General features: G+C 53.7%; 1 protein-coding gene across 2 annotated transcripts in view; it reads right to left on the bottom strand.

Annotated features, from left to right (window-relative positions):
- The window catches only part of CRTAC1 (cartilage acidic protein 1), a 147,922-nt gene that overhangs the window by 50,136 nt on the left and 78,923 nt on the right, over nucleotides 1-18,863 (bottom strand). For both annotated transcript variants that reach the window (XM_037050790.1, XM_037050791.1), the window contains exons 3-4: nucleotides 17,254-17,450; nucleotides 4,474-4,610 (exon numbers count right to left, since the gene is read on the bottom strand). In XM_037050790.1, coding sequence (XP_036906685.1) covers nucleotides 4,474-4,610; nucleotides 17,254-17,450 — 334 coding nt within the window. The remainder of the gene's footprint in view (nucleotides 1-4,473; nucleotides 4,611-17,253; nucleotides 17,451-18,863) is intronic.

Here is an 18,863-nt window from a genome sequence, read left to right as displayed (position 1 = left end):
TCGTTGCTGTAGTCGCTCTCCTCTGTGGCCCGAGACACTGCTGATGAAAGACTGCTTTCTGCCCGTCATTATAATGATGTTATTTCTCCAATGGATGCCTCCTTTTCCCCAGGAGATCCACACGGTTTCTGAAACAGTTTTCTAGCTTTCCTCTCACCTTTCCATCATTTCCCTCTAATTAATCACATCGTAGATACTTCTTGAGCTCTTACTATGTGCAAGGCACTCTGCTACAAATGCACTCAAGACCAAGTCTTCGTTCTTAGGTTGCTTATTGTTGAGTTTGAAGGCGGGCCATAGACCCAAAACGATGCGAGAGAAACAGCTGAGTTCAAGGCAACAAGAGTGCCCTGTCACCCTGCCTTTTCAACCCTCTTGTTTGTTTCTGTTTCCTACCCAATGACCCCATGAGCAGAACCCTGTTCCGATTAACTGGCCGCTGACTCGATCTCTTCTTTGGGACCATTTTCCTCGGGAAAGCTAATTAGGAGCCACTTGGTGGGTGAGGCCAAGGAAAGACCTTAGGGTGTTCTGAGAGATTCAGACACATCAACAGTCACACAATTACATATGTGACCGAGGCAGTGTGTACAGGATTTCCTGGGTGCACAGAAGGAGGGTCCCTAACCCAGAGGAAGGGTGCCTAGCCATTGGAAATTCAGAAAAGGTTTTCTAAAGGAGTCTCAGGCAGGTGAAGTGGAGGGGAAAGAACCTTCCAGGCAGAGACGAGACAGAGGGTGATGTGTCTGGGGAAATCACACGCAGGTCCTTCAGTGTTGCTGGAATGAAAGGCGGGCATGTCAGGAGACAAAGCCGGAGACGGTGGCGACACCTTCCCTAAGGACTTCCACGCCCTTTCTTCGCCCCCCCCCCCCCCNCCCCCCCCCCCCCCCCCCCAGTTACCTGAGTCTCTACCCTGCTACCTGGCAACCAGTGCTTTGCAAATTGATTTACTCAGAGGGGTCTCTGGCCCAGCAGCATTGGTGTCATCTGAGACTGTGTCAGAACTCTCAGGTCCCGCCCCAGACCTGCTGAATCAGAACTTGCATTTTCTGTACTTCTTTTTTCTTTAATCCTCACGCAAAGATATGTTTATTGATTTTCAAGAGAGAAGGAGGAGTTGGGGAGGTGGGGTGGGGAAGAGAGAGAGAGGAACATTGATTGGTTGCTTCTCATATGTGCTCCAACCAGGAATGGAACCAGCAACCTAGGTACGTGCCCTAACCGGGAATTGAAGCCACAGTCCTTTGGTGTGTGGGATGATGTTCCAACCACCTGGGCCGCCCAGCTAGGGCAGAATCTGCATGGCCAAAAGACGCCCAAGTGATCCTTATGCAAAACGGACATTTGAGATGCACGGCTTCCTTCAGACAGGGCTTCACGATTAAGGGAGGATGGTGAAAGGTTCTTGCCCACCACAGGAGCTCGGCACACGAGTGTAGAATGGCTGGCTAAAGAGCGAATGAGTGGGGCCAAAGGGGAAAGTGCACCATCACTGCAACCGTGCCCGACCCAGCCAGCTGTTAGCAATTTCATCAACAAATGGGCAATTAAAGCCAACTAAGCGGAAATGCACTCTGCTAAAAATTAGGGTACTTGGAAATTTCAGTTATACCTAGTTCCTTACTGCATTGTATTGGGCGGTTAAACTGAGGAGCACAGGTGTGTGGCCGTTGCAGATGACGGCAGAAATCCTCATGAGAACTTGACCACAGTCCGTCTGGCAGGGTGAGAGGGAGGTCATTCCTCGTTTCTGCAGCTTTGAGTCTAGGGAAGTGGGTCTCACCAGTTGGCCTACTCTATGCAGGGCTTGTTAAAATGTAGAAGCTGGAGAAACATTTGAGCCCCCGAGTTTCTGCTTCAGGTCTGGAGTGGGCTGAGAATGTGCATTCCCACAGGTTCCCAGGTGAGGTTGATGTTATTGGTCCAGGAGCCACACTTTGAGAGCCGATGGCCCAGGGCTATCAGCCTGGGTCCCAGCCCCGGCTCAACCCCTAACCCGCTCCTTGTCCTCGGGTGGATTCCTCAGCCCCTTCAGCTACATCCCCTCACGTGTTAAGTGGGAATCATATTCTCCCTGCTTCCTGGCAGGGTTGTTGAGAAGATGAAATGAGACAGAGCGTGTGAAAGGTCTTTGAAAGATAAAAATGCTATATAAACATGAGGCATAATCATTATCGATCAGGGGATGCTTCTTGTAAGAGATTGGCTTTGAGTTGGATCCAGAAAGGTGGGTGAGTGATGAGGCAGCTGAAGATGAAGGGCAGGCACTGTTCCAGGTTTGGGGCAGAGAACAAACGAGGGCTGGACGGGGAGAAGGAGAGAATGGTGGGTGGAAGGGTTGAGACCTTTGCCTGGTACGATGGTCCTCAAACTTCAGGCTGCCTCGCAATCACCTGCGGGGTTCCTTGAAACCAGACTGCGGGGCCCCGCCCCCAGGAGTTCTGATTCGCTACGTCTGGAGGGCGGGATAAAATTCTGATTCGCTAGGTCTGGGGCCTGGACTTTTACCCTTTTAACCCCGCTGATTCTGCAGGTTGGGGAGCGCACGTTGAAAACCACCGACCAGGTAGACTAAAGGGCCCCAGGTAGGGCTGTGGGGCTGAGGAAGGAGCAGGGTGAATGCTGTAACAGAACTTGTGGTTAGAAGTTTGTAACTGACACCAGTTCACCCAGAGGCAGAGGAGTAAAAGGGTCTGTGGTTCGTTTTCAGGGGCCAGGATTCAATTCTTGGCTATGTGACCAAGGTCAAGTTGCTTCACTGCTCTAAGGCTTACTTTCCATGTCTGTAAAACGGGGATAATGACAGCATGTCTACCTCACAGGCTCATTATAAGGACTCAGTAAGATGATGCTTGTAAAGCACTTAGCACAGGGCTGGGCATGTTGTTAGTTTAATAAGCGATAGCTTTTATGGCTTTGATTGCTTTTGTGTTTTCCTACATCACACTGTATTCCTGTCTCTCAGTTTGACCTCTTCCTCCGTGCACAGTTCTCAGGCTCCGGGGACTGCCAAGGTGGTGGTGGGATAAGGAAAGCCACCCCTCTGCTGGCTGAGGCTTGGACTGAGCAGGGACCGAGGGAGCTGCGAAGTGCCCGCCTACTGTGCTGCGTGCCAATGCCTTTTTTCCTTTCTGCATTTCACACGGTGCCTTTGTCCTGTGGCTAAGTGCGTGGGTGTGCAGATGACCTTGTTAGGACAGTGAGTGCATCTCTTTGTGATTAACCCTCAGGCCCTCCCACCAGCTTTGAGAAGGTTCCCACCTTAGCAGAGTGTGGGAAGCCTTGTTCCTGAAAGACTAGGACAGGAAGCTGGTAGGAGACAGGCAGGAGCCCCCAGCAGCAGCCGGGCCTGGCACCCCTCAGACCCTCCCCATTCTCTGGAGCCGCACACAGAGCCGTCTTCCTCTTCCCTCCCACCAGGCAGGAGTCCAGGTGGCACCGATTCAGGTCAGGGCTAAATGTGGCTTCACAGCCCAGCTTGGCTTCTCTTCTCAGCACCAGCTTGTTAAGAAATAAATATTTATACCTGGCACCTGCCTTCTCCCACGGCCTAGAGGCCTCCGCTGTGAAGGTTCACGCTGAATCCCCAATCCCCTCTGTGCCACCTCAGTCCTGAAACGAGCCAGCCCCCTCACCCCAGCCCCCAGGATGGGGGCCAGAGATGCTCATGGAAGCTGGGCAGCAGCTGGGACCCTGATTTAGTGATTGTTTTGTAAAGTCGAGGAGGGGGGTGGCAGGGGAGCAGGTGACAGGAGGGATAAATCACCTCCACAGCAAGCCTCCAGCTCTGGCTGGGGCTGCTGGGATGCAAGCCCGGGGGAGGTGGCCCCACAGGGCAGATGGCTGCAGCTGCTCCTTCCCCTCCCCACTTGGCCTTTCTTCCCCACCCTTCTGGCAGGGTGGACTAGCAGGGCAGGAAAGCATTGGTGGAGCCAGTGATTAACTCAAGCACTTGTGCACTGTGGCAACCTCCCACTCACCCACCCCTGAACCCCTTTGCCATGCTCACATTCGTCCCCGGGGGCCCTCACGGCTCCATGCCTGGGACATAGTGGGCACTTCTAAGTATTGGTTGAGTGAATGAATGAGCAAGATTTAGAGCTGATTCTGGTCTTAGCCACACCACCAATCCATTTTGGGTCCTCAGGCAAGTAAGGCACTGCTGGACGCTGGGCCTCACTGACGCTGTCCAGGGTCTGACAGCGCCTGGCCAGTTTCCCCACTGGTTGCTGGGAGGGCCTCCTGGGAGAAATGATGTGAAAGTATATTGTAACTCATCTTGCAAGTCTTGGTTGTTATTCTAGCATCTACTAGGTGCAAGACGCTGGAAGCTGCCGAGGTGGTGCAGACCTTGGCTCCACCCTCGAAAGCCTCACTCTGTCTGGGCACATCTGCCTATTGGTTCCCCTTGGGCTCTCACACTGCCCTGTGCCCTCCTGCTCCCAGCCCTCCACGCACCCCTGAACTCACCGTCCTATCCACACAGGCCACAGAACGCCCTGCAAAGAGGCTGGCTACTCCCCGAGCCACATTGACCTCGTCGCTCAGGATGTCTTCCCACCTGCTGTTGCGGAACTTGAACAACTTGTCCGTGTATGTGGCCACCCCTGGAGAGAGGAGGAGAGGGAGGCTGGTGGATGATGGACGAGGGTGCAGGTAGGTTCCGGAGTACCTGCCACAGGGGTTGGGGCGTCACAGGTAGATGGGTCATCTGCTTAAGGTGAGCGCTCCTTGCAGTAGCCACTCCAGCAGGTGTGACTCCTCTGTCTGGGGGGCACTCAGGTATTTCCAGTTGAGAGGAGAGACTCTGAGGCTTACGAAAATGGCCAGCCTGGCTTCAGAAACTATGGAAGAAGCATTACTGCTACCGTGTGGCTGACATGACCTTCGCCTACGGGATTTCACTGTCTGTATGTGCTCCCTCAACATCAGCATGGAGAGCCTGGGGTGCCCATAGTTCAGTGCCCAAACTCAACCCAGAATGTCTTTCTCTAGAGGCTGTCCCCTCCATTCCCTGCAGGACTGGATTTGGGTCTCAGGAGAACTTGGGTGGGTCTCTGAGTCCTAATCAAGGAAGGGGCCGGATGTTGAGCTGCAACAGGTGTGCTGCCTCCACCTGCAGGGACCCAGGTGGCAGTAGGGTCGGCACTCAGGCAGCCCTGGGAGGTCCCTGGAGGGTAGTGGTCTTCATCTCTTTGGGATATTGACCCCTTTTAGAACTGGATGGAGGCCAAGGCCCCTCAGCTCAGGGATTCTGCCCCACACAACATGCCATATTCAGGGGCGCCAAACTCATTTTCACCGGGGACCACATCAGCCTCATGGTTGCCTTCAAAGGGCCGAATGTCATTTTAGGACTGTGTAAATGTAACCATTCCTTAACTAGGGGCAAGGAGCTCGGTGCTGCTGGGTAGAAACAAGGTGCTGGGCAGATAAAACGAGGTGTGGAGGGCTGGATTTGGCCCTCAGGCCTTGTGCTTGCCACCTGTGCCACATGGAACCACAGGAGGTTTGTGGCCTCATGAAGCCCTTTCACGGCCAAGAGGTTTTGTTCTGGGAACACGGTAAGGAGCTTCCGGCAGCAGGAGCTCAAGCCCTTCTGAAACCACTAAAACAGAGCACCCCTCTGCTCTTTCCCTTAGTTTAGTTCTTGCAAATGTGAGGCCCAAAGCATTCATGTTCAGGAAGGATCACAGTCAGTGCTCAAGGACTTGCACAGGAAACACAAGAGAGCAGCAGCTGATGGAATCGGGGAAGGCGAGCTTGCCGATAGTGGAGTCGGGGACAGAACTGCCAGACTTGACTCTCTGGCTGGCCCAGGGGCGAGGCCATGGGCGTAGCCTGAAGGGAGCCATGTGGGCAGTGGTCAAGACCTCAGAGTTTAGGGTAAATGAGCCTGGGGCTCAGTCTCGGTTCCGCTCAGACTCTACTTCCAGGTTTTAGTTGTTGGCTTTGGGCAAGGTGCTTGGCTCTCTGAGCCTCAGTTTCCTTTTACTTGTAGTGGGGACGACAACTGCATTCAGGTTCACACCAGGAGGGGCAGTAAGTGGTAAGATGCATGTTAAAGGTTAGCACAGCAGCCCCCATAGAGGTAGTGTCAGACAGAGATAGTTATTCCCACTTCACAGAAGAGATGCTCACAGGGTCCTTCAGGGGCATCGTATCTGCACTGCGGGGGTTTGGGGAGCGTCAGTGTGGGGTCGAATGAATGAATGAATGAGTGAGAATGCGTGTGAATTGGGGAATGAGGAGGACTGTGAGAGTGAGAGAGCGTATGTGAGGGAGTGTGCGTGTGACAATGAGCAGATGTGTGAAAGTGAGTGTGAGTGAGTGGATGTGTGGGTGAGGGCAGTCTCGTACGAAGGAGCCCTCAGGTGGTGCTGCCCTAGAGAGGACAAAACGGTTTGCTCCCTGAGTGGCCTCCTGTGGGGGCTTCCTAACACCACAGGGCCACCCGGAGGCTGGTGCACAGCCTGTGGGGTCTCAGGGCTGCTCGCCAGACACCCCGGGGCTGGCATCGGAGCAGGGCCCTGCCTGGCGCTCCCAGGGAAGGGAAGGCCCTTCACAAGCTGAGCAGGAAGCAGAGCCTGGGGACCACAGGTGTCTGTTCAGGTGGAGGCCTGGCCGGTGGAGCTGCAGCAGGGCTCTGCAGAGCTGCTGTGAATGGGGAGGGGCGCCCCCTGGGCACCTGAGGGGCCTGCCCACAGAAGCACAGGAGCTACTCTGACTGCGGGAGCTCGGGGCCCTGGGCCGGCTCTTTCCTTCCTCCCAGCCTTGGTGTCCTCTGTGGGAGCCAGGGAAGACAGCTGCCCCCCCACCCCCTGCCATGGCGCTGCTGTGGAAGTTACCTGGTCAGGCACCCCTGAGCTGCTTGCCCCTTACGGTAATCCCTGGGGACCAGAGGGATTTACAAAGGCGTCTGCTTTGTACTTTAGAAATGTAGCACTGTGCACATCCCGTTTATTACATGACACCCCGGCAGGGACTGGGGCAGCACCCCATAATTAACTACATTAATGTTTCTGCAGAGAAATATATGAATATTCACATGAAGTAGGATAAATAAAGTCATAAATAGCTCATGACAGCTCAGGGCAGGGTTTACTATCAATTCATTTTCCCCACAAACTTAAAAAAAGTACTTGAGGCTTTCAGAGCGCTCTGGATTTCGGGACTGCTGAAAGGGACTGTGGACCCAGGCTGCAGGCTGCATCCTCACAGCTGCCCCCGAGGCAGCAGCAGCCTGGGCAGTGCTTCCTGATGCCTGGGGGGCCTCTGAGTGGCCCTGTAGGCTGCTTGGTCTCCAGTCTTCACCAACAGCCAGTGACCCTTGCCCTTTTCTGTCAAACTAGGGCCCCTTTAGACTGTCCTTCTAGCTAGGCTAGTGCCCCCTGAAATACTGAGGTTGAACTCTCCCAGAGCCTGGGCCAGGTGAGAGGGCAGCTGCCAGCAACTGGGGCTCTGCACCGCTCTGACGGGCACCTGTGTTCAGTGGGAGAAATCGCTGGGGTTGCCGGGCTCCTGCCGTAGCTAGACGAGAGGGTAAAACATGCCCAGGGTGACTCTGCACCCCTCTGTTTGCCTCCACACCTCCAATTCCACCCAGACAACATTCCCCAAAGTGTGCTTTGCGGAACCCTGTTCTCTGTGAGCTGCCTGAAGAAAAGGCTTTGTGACCATCGGGATTTGGGGAAGACCACGCCATGTAATGTCCTCTTGGAGATTCACAATGGACATCAGTCCATTAAAACTTTGAAAAGTCCTGCAATAAATTATCTGCTTAATTTTGTTGAATCCAGCCTTTCCCAAATGAACTTGGCCATGAAACTCCTTTTCACAGTTCACCTACTAGCACCCTGTAGAACTAGTCTGTTCTTAGCAAACTGCTGTCCTAGGGTGTTGGTGTCTGGCCAGGCTCTGGGCTTTGTGGCCGGAGGGCTTGGGGTGTCCAGTGCCGTTGGCCTCTTCCCCCGTTCCAGCTCCCTGGCTTCCAGGCTGACCGAGGACACCCAGAAGAATAAACTAATTAAGGTAAAATGTGCAGCAGTGATGCAGAGCCTTGTAGATCATAAATGGGAATGGCAAAATCAATGGCAGCCCTTCTGCAGGCACAGGCCCGAGGCCTGGGCGACAGGAGGGATGGAGCCCATGATTTAGGAAGAGCAAACGCTCTGGCAGCTGCAACCTGGGTGATTAGGTGTGTCAGGAAGACAGATAAAGAGCGAGCTGTGCGGGTCGATGGCACTGGCAATAAACACCCAGCACTGGCCCCTGGCCCCTGGCCCACGTGAGCACCCAATCCCGCCTCCGGCTCCTTGCAGCTGCACTCTGCCCTGGCCCTGGGGTCCTTCACTGAGTCGGGGGGGGGGGCAGCTGCTCCAGGGGAGGAGAGCCTGCTTGTTGCAGGAGAGAGGGGCTCTCCTGAGTCCCTGAGGGGGACTCTGAGAAGGCAGGGGCCTGGGAGAAGCAGGACGGTGTCCTAGGGCAGAGGCTCTGAGGGCCACAGCCCCTGTGAGAGGTACCCCTGGGGACTCCCATTCCCACCCTGACTTTGGCATCTTGGCATTAAAGGAGCCTTAAAGGCCTCAGAGCCCAGAGGAGCTGTCAGCGGCGGCAGGCAGCCAGGTGGGAAGGCCCAGAGGGTGGGGCCAGGCCCTGCTTGGTGCTGTGGGAGGCCCCAGGGAAGCAGGAGCCTCCGCCCCTGACTTGGGGCGCTCGCAGTTCGTTTGACAGCATGAGGGATAGATGGGTAGAGGAGATGCCAGGGAGCCGTAAAACTCATGCTACTTAATATTCCTACAGTGCTTTCTGTATGCCAGGCACTTCACATATTGCTTCACATGTTGACCCTCCCTGTAACCCTTAGCAAAACCCCATAAGATGGGTACTATTTTCATGCTCATTTTACTTGCTCCGACGAAGGACCTGAGGCACAGAGGCAAGGGGACTTGCCTGAAATCCCACAGCTGGCAGAACCCCTCAGGGTAGGACAGGACTGCACACCCTGGAATTGCTGTGAAATCAGGGTGGAAAAGGCTACAGTGGTCAGGGAGGGCTTCATGGTGGAGGAGGCACCTGAAAGGGGACTTGAAGGGTCAGAGTAACACAGCAGTGACTCTGGTTTACACAGCACTTAGCATGGCCAGGCTTTATAGGAAGCATTCCCCTTTACCACCATCATCTTGACTGAACCCTGTATCTACCCTGAGAGATAGTGTAAGCTCATTTTACTGATGGAGAAATTGAGGGGCAGAGAAGTCAATTGCCAAGGTCACAGAGCTAGTGAATGGTAGAGACAGATTCAAACCCAGGTCTTTCTGACTCCAAAGCCTGAGCTTCTGAGCCTTGCACTCGGTGGCTTAGCCAGGCAGAGAGGAGGAGGTGGCGCACTAGGCAGGCAGGTGGCATACACAAAGGCACAGAGTTTACCTAGAGAGGAGGTTTGTGCAGGTGGAGAAGGAGAACCGTAGGAGGGCAGCAGAGGCCCACTACTGCCGGGACTGAGGGCGGGGGCTCATGGGCGGTTTCTGATCTGCAAAGGCAGTGTTTCCAGAAGATTGCCCTGGCAGTGAAGTGAGTGGAGGGCAAACAAGGGAGAAAATGAAGTGTGGTGGCTACTTTTGTGGTAGCGCATGCGTTCCAGGGTGATGACGATGAGTGTCGGAAAGTGCTGGGTGCCATAGGGTGGTCCATAGGGTGGCTGAGAAGGCATGTCGAAGAGGTCACTGGCCATAAGGGATGGCAGCGTGCAGAGCAGTGTGGCCCGAGTTGGGGCAGAAGGGAAAGACCAGAGCTACAGACTGAGTCCCAGGGAGCAGCTGCGCTAGAGTGTAGGAGGAAGAAGGGGTGGAGATGGAGGTACCACCAGACACGTAGAAAAGAAGATTCTGCATCAATGGCAGTGGTGTCATTCAAGCAAATGACAATTCACCACCCTCTCATCTCCTCCACACCTAGCTCTGTCCCCATAGGGCAACTTGGAGCCACTGGGATAGTGAGTCTGGGCCATGAAGGGCTCTTCCTAAGGCTTACTGGCCTGAGTGACCCCTCCCCCAGGGGCTGCCCAACCTCAGGGAGATGACCTGAGTCATGGCCTGGTATTGGTGGCAAAGAGAAGGGTCAGTGAACGTGTGTGGCAGGGCAGAGGCCCAGCCTCCAACCTCATTCATAAGGCAAAGAGATGACTGCCAAACAGCAGGGTTAGGGAGGTAGGCGGCAACATCAGCAGCCCAGGCTGACCTTGGGCAATTCATGAACTTGTATTTTTCTTCTCTGTAACATGGGATAATGAGAATGGCCACCTGTTTATCAAGTTGTTGTAAGGATTAAATTAGATAATGTAAGTAAACTATTTAGAACAACACACGGCACATGGTAAGCTCGAGAAATAATAACACCACCACCACCATCATCACTACCATCACCATCGTCACCACCTTCCTCTGCCCCCACTCCCATCACGATCATCAGGGCAATTACGGGGCATGGCCCCTGGAGGTCCTTATGGGTCACACCCCGGGAGGCAGCTGCAACACCGAGTCTAAAATGCTTCACAAGACTTAGTCAAGAACAACCAGCCAAGTAGTGATGGCCCAGGGGCAGAAGACATTTTTAAAGAGAGTGAACCCAGGCTTCCCTGGGTCCCCCAGTATTTCTGACCCCTGTCTTCCCTTCCACCCTGGGATGAAGAGAAAAATCTGGTCAGCCCCTGCCCCGTGCTCCCCCACATTAGCTCATTCCGCCCTCTGCATAGTCATACCAGGGAGATAGAGCCTTTGTTTTACAGAGACAAATTGGGGCTCAGACAGTAAAATCATTTGCCTTGCACGGCTGTGAAGGGGCAACGGTGAACTTCAGATGGGGTCTGACTGCAAAGCCCCTCTTCTCCCCTCACCCCTACCCCACATCAAAGACCTGGGGTGGGGGCAATGAGGGGAGTTCTTGGTCGCCAAGGAACCTAGTTCTGTGTTTTGAGAAAATGTCCTCCGGGCCCCAGGATGCGGCTGCTTTGACAGCCTCACCTCATTCTTGCTGCTTATGGGGCCACGTGTGAATGAGGCAGAGTAGGAGTGGGGGCCAGGAGCCTGAGTAGTAAGGAGTTCATCTCCTCAAGTGGGACCACGCTGGGTGAGCTGAAAGTCAGGGCTGTGCCTCCGAGGGAAACACGGCTGGGGATCAGGACACCCTAGAACCTAGAGGATCCTAGAAAAAGAGGACGAGACATGGAGCCGTGCATCCCCGACTTTACCAGGCACAGGAAATCCTGGCCATCCTGCCTTAATGCAGATTCTGGCCCAGGAGGTCTGCATATTTAGGAGCTTCCTGCTGCTGCCAGTGCGGCTGGCCCATGGAACACACATTGAGTAGCAAGGTGGAGAGCAGCTGGGTGCAGCTGGCACTGGGTCTGGGTGAAGGAGCTCTGGACAATGGGAGTGCTCGCTCTCCGGGGCAGATGGCTCGTCTGCTGTGTGGGCAGAGGAGGCTGGAAGTGCTTCCCGCCCCCAGCGCCTTTCTTCTCTCTGGCACAGTGACCGATGCCTCCTCCCCGAGAAGTTACAAAAGCCCCTGCTGAAGGCCTAAGTATAACACAGAGCCCAGAAGCCATCAAAGAAAAGGGTGATAAATCCAAGTCCATAAAAATCCAAGTTTTCTGCATTGCAAAAACCACCACGTGCGAAGATAAAAGAAAAATGACAAACGAGGGGAAACTACTTGCAACGTGTATTGCAGACAGAGGGCTAATTTTCCTAATTTATAATGAAATGTTACAAATCAATAAGAAAAAATGGTTAAAGGCTATAAGCAGACAAGAGATTCGAATATATAAATATATGCTCAGCCTCACTCACTCACTTTAAGGAAAATGAAAACTAAACATAGGTACCAATATTTCCTATCAGATTGGAAAATATTTTTTAAAATGATGACATGTTGTGTTTGTTGCTGAGGATGCTGGGAAATGCTCACTTGCATCGGGATGTCCCTGTGGAGCACAATTTGGCCACAATGGTCAGACCCGCGCATGTATATATTCCTTTGCTGTAACAATCCCATTTCTGTGAACTTACAGAGAAACGCCTGCAGCGGTGGGAAGTGGCATGTCACACAAACTGCCGATGTGGCGGCCCTGCTGGTAAGGGCCACAGATCGCAAGGAGTCTAAGTGTTCGTCAAGGGGGGCAAATTCAATGGATGGCAAATCCATACAATGGGGAACGAGGTAGCCATAAAAAACGAGAAAGCTCTTAGCCTGCTGCCATGAGATAATATCCAAAATTGATTGCTAATGAAAAAAGGGAGGGGCAGCACTGAGTAGAGCAGGGCACTGTTTGTGTAGAAAAGCAGGGAGGTGTGTGGAGACTGAAGACAGCAGGTGGGCGGAGACGATTCTCCAGAACAGAATGAGCTAAGATGAATGAGATGAATGGTTCGGCTCACAGCTTGTGCCGCCTCATCCTGTACTCACACTCCTGTCACCCCCAGACCACGTGGGTAGAGAGGTCAGGGCCATGGTGTGCAGCAGCTAGGTGGTCAGTGCAGGACCCCAGCCGATGGCCTCTGACTGGGAACTGTAGGAGGTGCTGGGATCCTGGGATCCTGTGGAGGGAGGTGCTGGGACTGGCCCCTCCTCCCCCTTTGTCCCACGCGCTCTTCTACGTGCTTTTCACTGTTGCCTGAAACAAACTCGCATGTATTTTTCCAGGTCGGTGAAGCCATGAGCTGGTTTCCCGGCCCAGGCACTGTGGTGAGTCTTCCTCTGTTCTCTCCCTCTCATCTACTCTCCAATCCTTAACCCTTGACCCACGCCTGCCTGGAACCACCGTCTGGGTGGTGTGTTATTTACAGTACGGTCCTTTTCTCGCTGTGTTACTAGCGTCTCCCTCTCTCCCATGGACTAGGAGGGAGGCATTTGGTTCCTCTGCCCAGGACACTTCTAAAGGGAGAATTTAACAACTATGGCTTAGAGGGCGTTTACTGAGTCCTAGACACTAGAAGTGTTTTTCATTCATTATCCCAGTTGTTGGGTCAAATATATTTATTAAATGTTTACTAAGTGACATGTGAACTTCTTTGGTCCTGGAGACACAGCAGCAAACGTGACAAAGTCTCCACCCCTGTGGGGTTCAGGAGATGAGTAGCAGGGGTGGCCCCACACACATGTGTAGCACACTTTCAGACAATGGCAAATGCTATGAAGAGAAATTAAGCAAGTTTAGGGCATAAGCAGTGATAGGGGTCTGACTTTATTTTATTTTATTTTAAAATATTTTATTTACTTTTTTTTTTAGAGAGAGGGGAAGGGAGGGGGAAAAGAGAGGGAGAGAAACATCAATGTGTGAGAGATATGTGGTTGCCTCTCGCACACCCCCTACTGGGGACCTGGCCCACAACCCAGGCATGGGCCCTGACTGGGAATCAAACTGGCGACTCTTTGGTTCACACTCAATCCACTGAGCCACCCCAGCCAGGGCATGATTCTAAAGTGTTCAGGGAAGACCTCATCTGATTAGGGGCCTAAATGAAGGTAAGGAGAGAGCCCTGAGAACAGTGGTGGGAAAAGCATTTCAAGTAGAGGAAACAGCATGCCTGAGGCCTCAGGTGGGAAGGTGGTGAGCAAGAGGAAGAGGAAACGAGGTCAGAAAGGCAACCTGGCTCACGTCAGGAGGGGTGTTATAGACGATGGTAATGACTTTATGTATAGTCTAGGGAACCTTTGCACTTGAGCTTGTGAAGTTGATATGATTTTCCCTATTTTAAAGATTTTATTTTTTTATCTTTTTTTTAGAGGGGAAGGGAAGGAGAGAAGGAGAGAAATATCAATGTATGGTTGTTTCTCGTGAGTCCCCTGCTGGGAACTGGCCTGCAACCCAGGCATGTGTCCTGAATGGGAATTGAACCGCGATTGTGTGGTTCTCAGGCCCGTGCTCAGTCCACTGAGCTACACCAGCCAGGGCTTGATTTTCCCTATTTTACAGATGAAGGGGTCAAGACTGAGAGAGGTCAAATATCTTGCCCAAGGTCACCCAGTAAGTAAAGGCAGATCCCAGGTTATACAAACTGACCCTCATGGGACACTGCTGGGATTCAGGGTCTCAGCCCTCTTCCAGGGACTCCTGGCTGAGAAAGAGACAGGGACTGTCCTTCTACAGGTCTGTCTGACACTCTTGCACAGGCTAAAGGAGCCCCCATTTGTATGCCATGGGCAGGCAGAGCCGGCTGGGGCCCCCAGGAGAGGACCTTGGGTTCCCCGAGGTGGCAGTGGCTGAGTGCTGGACCCAGGGAAGTGCTGACGCAACACAAATGTCCCAGCTCCACACCCCACCCACTGTCAATGAATCAATTGAATCACTCAACTGAAAAATTAACTCAAACCCACAGACATCCCTCAAACCACAGAAGGTCACTGGGCGGTGCACTCCTGAGACTGAGGCTGCCGGGCACTGTCATCCTTGCCCCAGCCCTCGGGGCTCAGCTCCAGTCTCTCTGAGGGGAACACCTAGACCCTCAAACCCAGGAAGCCCAGGACCTTCTGGGGGGCTCCATATTGCCTGTCTCCCCTCCCCTCCCCTTTGCTGGCAAACTTTTTTTTCAGGCCTAATGGCTCGTGTCTTGTCTGTTTTTCCTGGATTTATTTATTAAGAGTTAATTGTGCTGTTAGGATGCTCAAGGTCTGGCTTGATCAGAGGGAGGCACAAAAGGACCAACACAGGGATTTTGCCCTCAAGGAGGTTAGAGGCCAGGGGCTGGGAGAGGGGAGTCAGATACCTAGAGAAATATAAGGCCATGCTGGGGACAGCGTGTAAACACGAAGGAGGGATTTTTCTGTTTCATTCACTGGGGCATTTTCAGTGTCTAGAATAATGCCTGGCACACAGCAGGTGCTCAATAAATATTTGTCCAGTGAATGAATGCATTAGTGAATGAAAGGGGCTGTGGATAGGCTGAGCACGGAGCTAATGTGACTCTGGGGTAGTGGCCCCCCCATCTCGACTGCACATGGGAATCACCTGGAGGTCTGGCAACTGGGTCGCATCCCAGAGGTTCGGATTGAGTTGGACTGGGGTGCACCTTGCAAACTGGGTGTGCTAGAAGCTCCCAGGAGAGTCTAATGTGCAGCCTTGGCTGAGCGCCATTGCTCTAGGAGTCGACAAGGACTCTAAGAAAGTGGGAGGGGCTGTGGCTTCAGAGACACCTGACGGGTCCCAGCCCAGGTGCTCTGCGCTCAGTGAGTAGGGAGGAGAGTGTGCCCTTCCTCTGGCATCTTGCGAGGAGAGCCCAGGTTGACCCCCCCTTTCTTTCACAGTTCTCCCTGTGTCTGTTTCCCTGCCCTCCAGGGTCTTCCTGCGGACTCGCCCCTTCCTCAGCTGTCCCTTGCTGCTGCTCCCCTCCTGACCTTGCCCCACATTAAAGGGTTGATCAGCCCATCCATTAATTGTGTCCTAATCCAATCTTGGCTTGGTTGGAAAGAGGGCAGTAAATCCAGCTGGGTAATCATGCCCTGATATTTGTGTAGGGATAATTACTATCTCTCAGGCTTCACTTGGTGGCAAGATGAGATGAAAACCCATAAAACACCACGCAGGACTGTGGCTCATTGTTTCTTGGCTGTGTAAGCCTGGCTGCCAGCCAGCCAGCCCTGCCTACTCCTGCCCCTGGCATGGGCCCCAACCTTGTCCCCTCTCATTCGTGCAACTGGCAGGGCTCAGCATCAGGGGTAGTCTAGGGGTTAGACCCTGGCTTGGGCTCAACAACCAGTAGGGGCAACATATGGACCCTGGGGACAGCCCATGCATGTAGGAGGGGGAAAGGAAGGCAAGGAGGTCCTTAGAGTCAGGCAATCGGCTGCCCGCAAGAGGCAACTGGGTCGCATCCCAGAGGTTCGGATGCAAAGGTTAGGATGGTGAAGACACAGGTGTGAAGCACAAGGTGTTGTCCAGACCAACCCAAGAGGCTGCTGCCATCTGGAAGAACCCAGTGCATGCCCAAGCTGGCCTTACACAGACACGAGGTCCAGAATCCTTCAGGAGGACGCCTTGGCCTGGGACTTCCTACACATGTCATGGCCCCACAGGAGAAGACTTCATGCTAGTGGGCCGAGGTCAGGCCTGAAAGAATGTGGGGCTGGGGACCACCTGCAGCCCCAAGAACACAGTCCTCAACTCATGAAACACTGAGTGCCAAATATGAGCCAGGATCTCTGCTGGGCCTGGAAGATATGGGACTGAGGGAGGCCATAGTGTGTTGATTGAAAGGATGAAGCTGGAGTCAGGCCCCTGCTTTTGGGTCCTGGTACCTACAAGTTGTATGGCCTTGGGCAGTCATGTGATCTCTTTATGCCTCAGTTTCCTCAACTATAAAGTGAGATACACCAGTACCTACCTTACTGAGCTTCAGTGAGGCTTAAATGAGATGATTATTATAAAGTGTTTAGATCAGGGCCTGGCATGCAGTAGGTGCTATTTAAGTACTACCCGTCATCATTATCGTCACTATTACTTAGCCTCCTGGGCATCAATTTCCTTCCTCCGTTCCTTGGTGTGTTGGACTGTGCTACTCAAAGTGAGGTCCCTGGCCCGACAGCATCATCGTAGCCCAAGAGTGCGTGAGCAATGCAGGGTCTCTCGCCCCGCCCAAAACGGCTGAGTCAGAATCCACATTCACACACAACCCCTGTGGTGACTCAGATGGATGCTCTGGGCTAGAAAAGGGCCCGTGAACTGAAGGTCTGTCTCCCTCCAAGTGCTGCCTGCATCACCCGGCACCTCTCGTCTGGCATGGAGTAGGTCCTTAGTGGGAATTTGTGAATAAAGGAGCTCAGCTGAAAGCTGTGGGGGCCACTGAAGGATTTCAAAGCATTTTAGAAAGTCCCCCACTCAAAACAGCATGGAGGGCAATTCCAAGGGACCATTTGTTGGCTGTGGTGGCCACCTGGGTGAGGTGTGCTGAGTGGTGGGGCCAGTCAGGAGCAGTGGGGAGGGAGAAAGGGGAGGGGGTGGGAGGACAAGAACTCTGAAGGTGAGGCCTGGGCCTCTGTTCAAGGCCCTCTGCTCCAGGCCCAGCAGCCAGGAGATGAGAGCAAGCTTCACATACAAGAGAAGAAGGGGTCCCCTTGCTGGAACAGAGCAAGGTTTTGGAGGCAGGGCCAGACAGTAGCCTGAGGAAGACCAGGGTCCCCGAAGCCCTGCCCCCAGTTGGTGCTGGGAGGATGAAGGTGGGCAGCAGGAAGAGGCCCAAGGCCCCAGCCCCTTACCTGAGAAGGCGTTGTTGGTGTTGAGGAAGTAGATCTCCTCACGGCCATCCCCATCGATGTCACAGGCTGTGACCCCGATGGCATTGCCCTGCCGGTCCCGCAATGCATAGTAGGGGGAGCTGCGCTTGTCCACAGCGATGTTCACCAGCCGCTTCTGGGCCCGGTCGTACTTCAGAACCAGGTTGGGACCATTGTACCTGGAGGAGAAGGGGAAAAGGATGCTGGGAGGGGCGGCTGGGCCACCTGGTTCCACCCGATTAGCAATGGCTCAGAGTTGTCCCAGAGAGGTCAGTGTGGGGCAATTTGCCCCACAGCACACCGAGGAACCCTCAGTAGCCTTGGTGTGGGGATCCCTGGGTGTCTGATGCGTGTCCCTGAATCAGACGTGGGTCCAGGCGAAGGGAGAGTCAGCCGGGCCCACATGGGACAAAATGTGAGGAGCAGGGGAGTGGGGAGTAGGAAGCCAGGGAGAACCCCTCACCACAGGCCCTGCTGAGGAAAACAAGAAACTCCCAGGCATTGACCTTGCCTGTCTCAATTTAAAAGGCACTCTCCTATTTATGATCTCATTAAATGTAACAACAATTAAGTGAGGGAGTGGAGGGAGGTGGTGTAATTAACCCATTTTACAGATGAAGCAACTGATGAGCTTCATCAGGGGAACTGAGGCTCAGGGGAGGTCAGAGCCCTGCCCAGGGTAACACAGCCAGCAAGAGCCAGGTGCTGGGACCCCTCGCAGGCCCTTCGAACTACCCCAAGAGCCCTTATACTAATGAGCCGGGGAAGAGCAGAGGCTTTGTCATCGAGGTCTGGGATGGCTCTCTCCTGACAGCAAGTCCCAACATTTAAACAGTAAGTATAAAATTCACATCTTAGATGGGAAAGTATGAACACATCTAAAGTTGCTAGGCAGACTTGCTGGATTTCTTTTTCTATGAAACTCAAACCAAAAGATTGAAGTTCTGATCAGTCTTCACCCGTCTCCTTTCACTCTCCTGCAGCCGCGTGGCCTCGCTGCTCCCTCCACCCAGGATGCTCTTCCTTCCGATGTCGATGTCCACAGGGCTGTCTCCCTCCCGCACCTCCCTCGGGCCCTGGCTCAGTTGTCCCTTTTCAGTGAGGCCTTCCTGCCCCCATCAGGAAACTTGTACTCGCTCACCACCAGCCTTCACACCTTCCTCCTCTCCCCCTGCTCCTTCCCGCCACCGCTGTTACCACAGCCGTGGACAGTCTGGATCTTCCCAGTTACCTGTTCTTTCTCTGACCAGTCCCACTGGAATTCAGCTCCATGTGGGTGGAACTTTCTGTGTCCCTGGCCCTGCCACAGTGCCTGGTGTACAACAGGTGATCAGTAAATATTTGTTGAATGACTGAGTGAGTAAAACCTCAGAGCTCACATCTGAGCCATAAAGGTTCATGTGTCCCATGGCCGATTTCCTCCTGTTACCTTTCCATCTGGAGAAAGCGGCATGCCCCAGGTCCCTCCCCAGACAGCACAGCCATGGACGTCTGAGGGCCCCCTCCCGCTCCCAGAACCGGCCTGCCAGGCTCTCCAAAGCAGCCCACTCAACCCCCATCCATTAGTTCCCCACCTCCTGCCTTTGTTTTAA

Source organism: Sturnira hondurensis, unplaced genomic scaffold (assembly GCF_014824575.4).
Source record: "Sturnira hondurensis isolate 20B ecotype Veracruz unplaced genomic scaffold, ASM1482457v3 Scaffold0006849, whole genome shotgun sequence".
NCBI classification, from domain to species: Eukaryota; Metazoa; Chordata; class Mammalia; order Chiroptera; family Phyllostomidae; genus Sturnira; species Sturnira hondurensis.
This window is presented reverse-complemented; position numbering and strand designations above follow the sequence as displayed.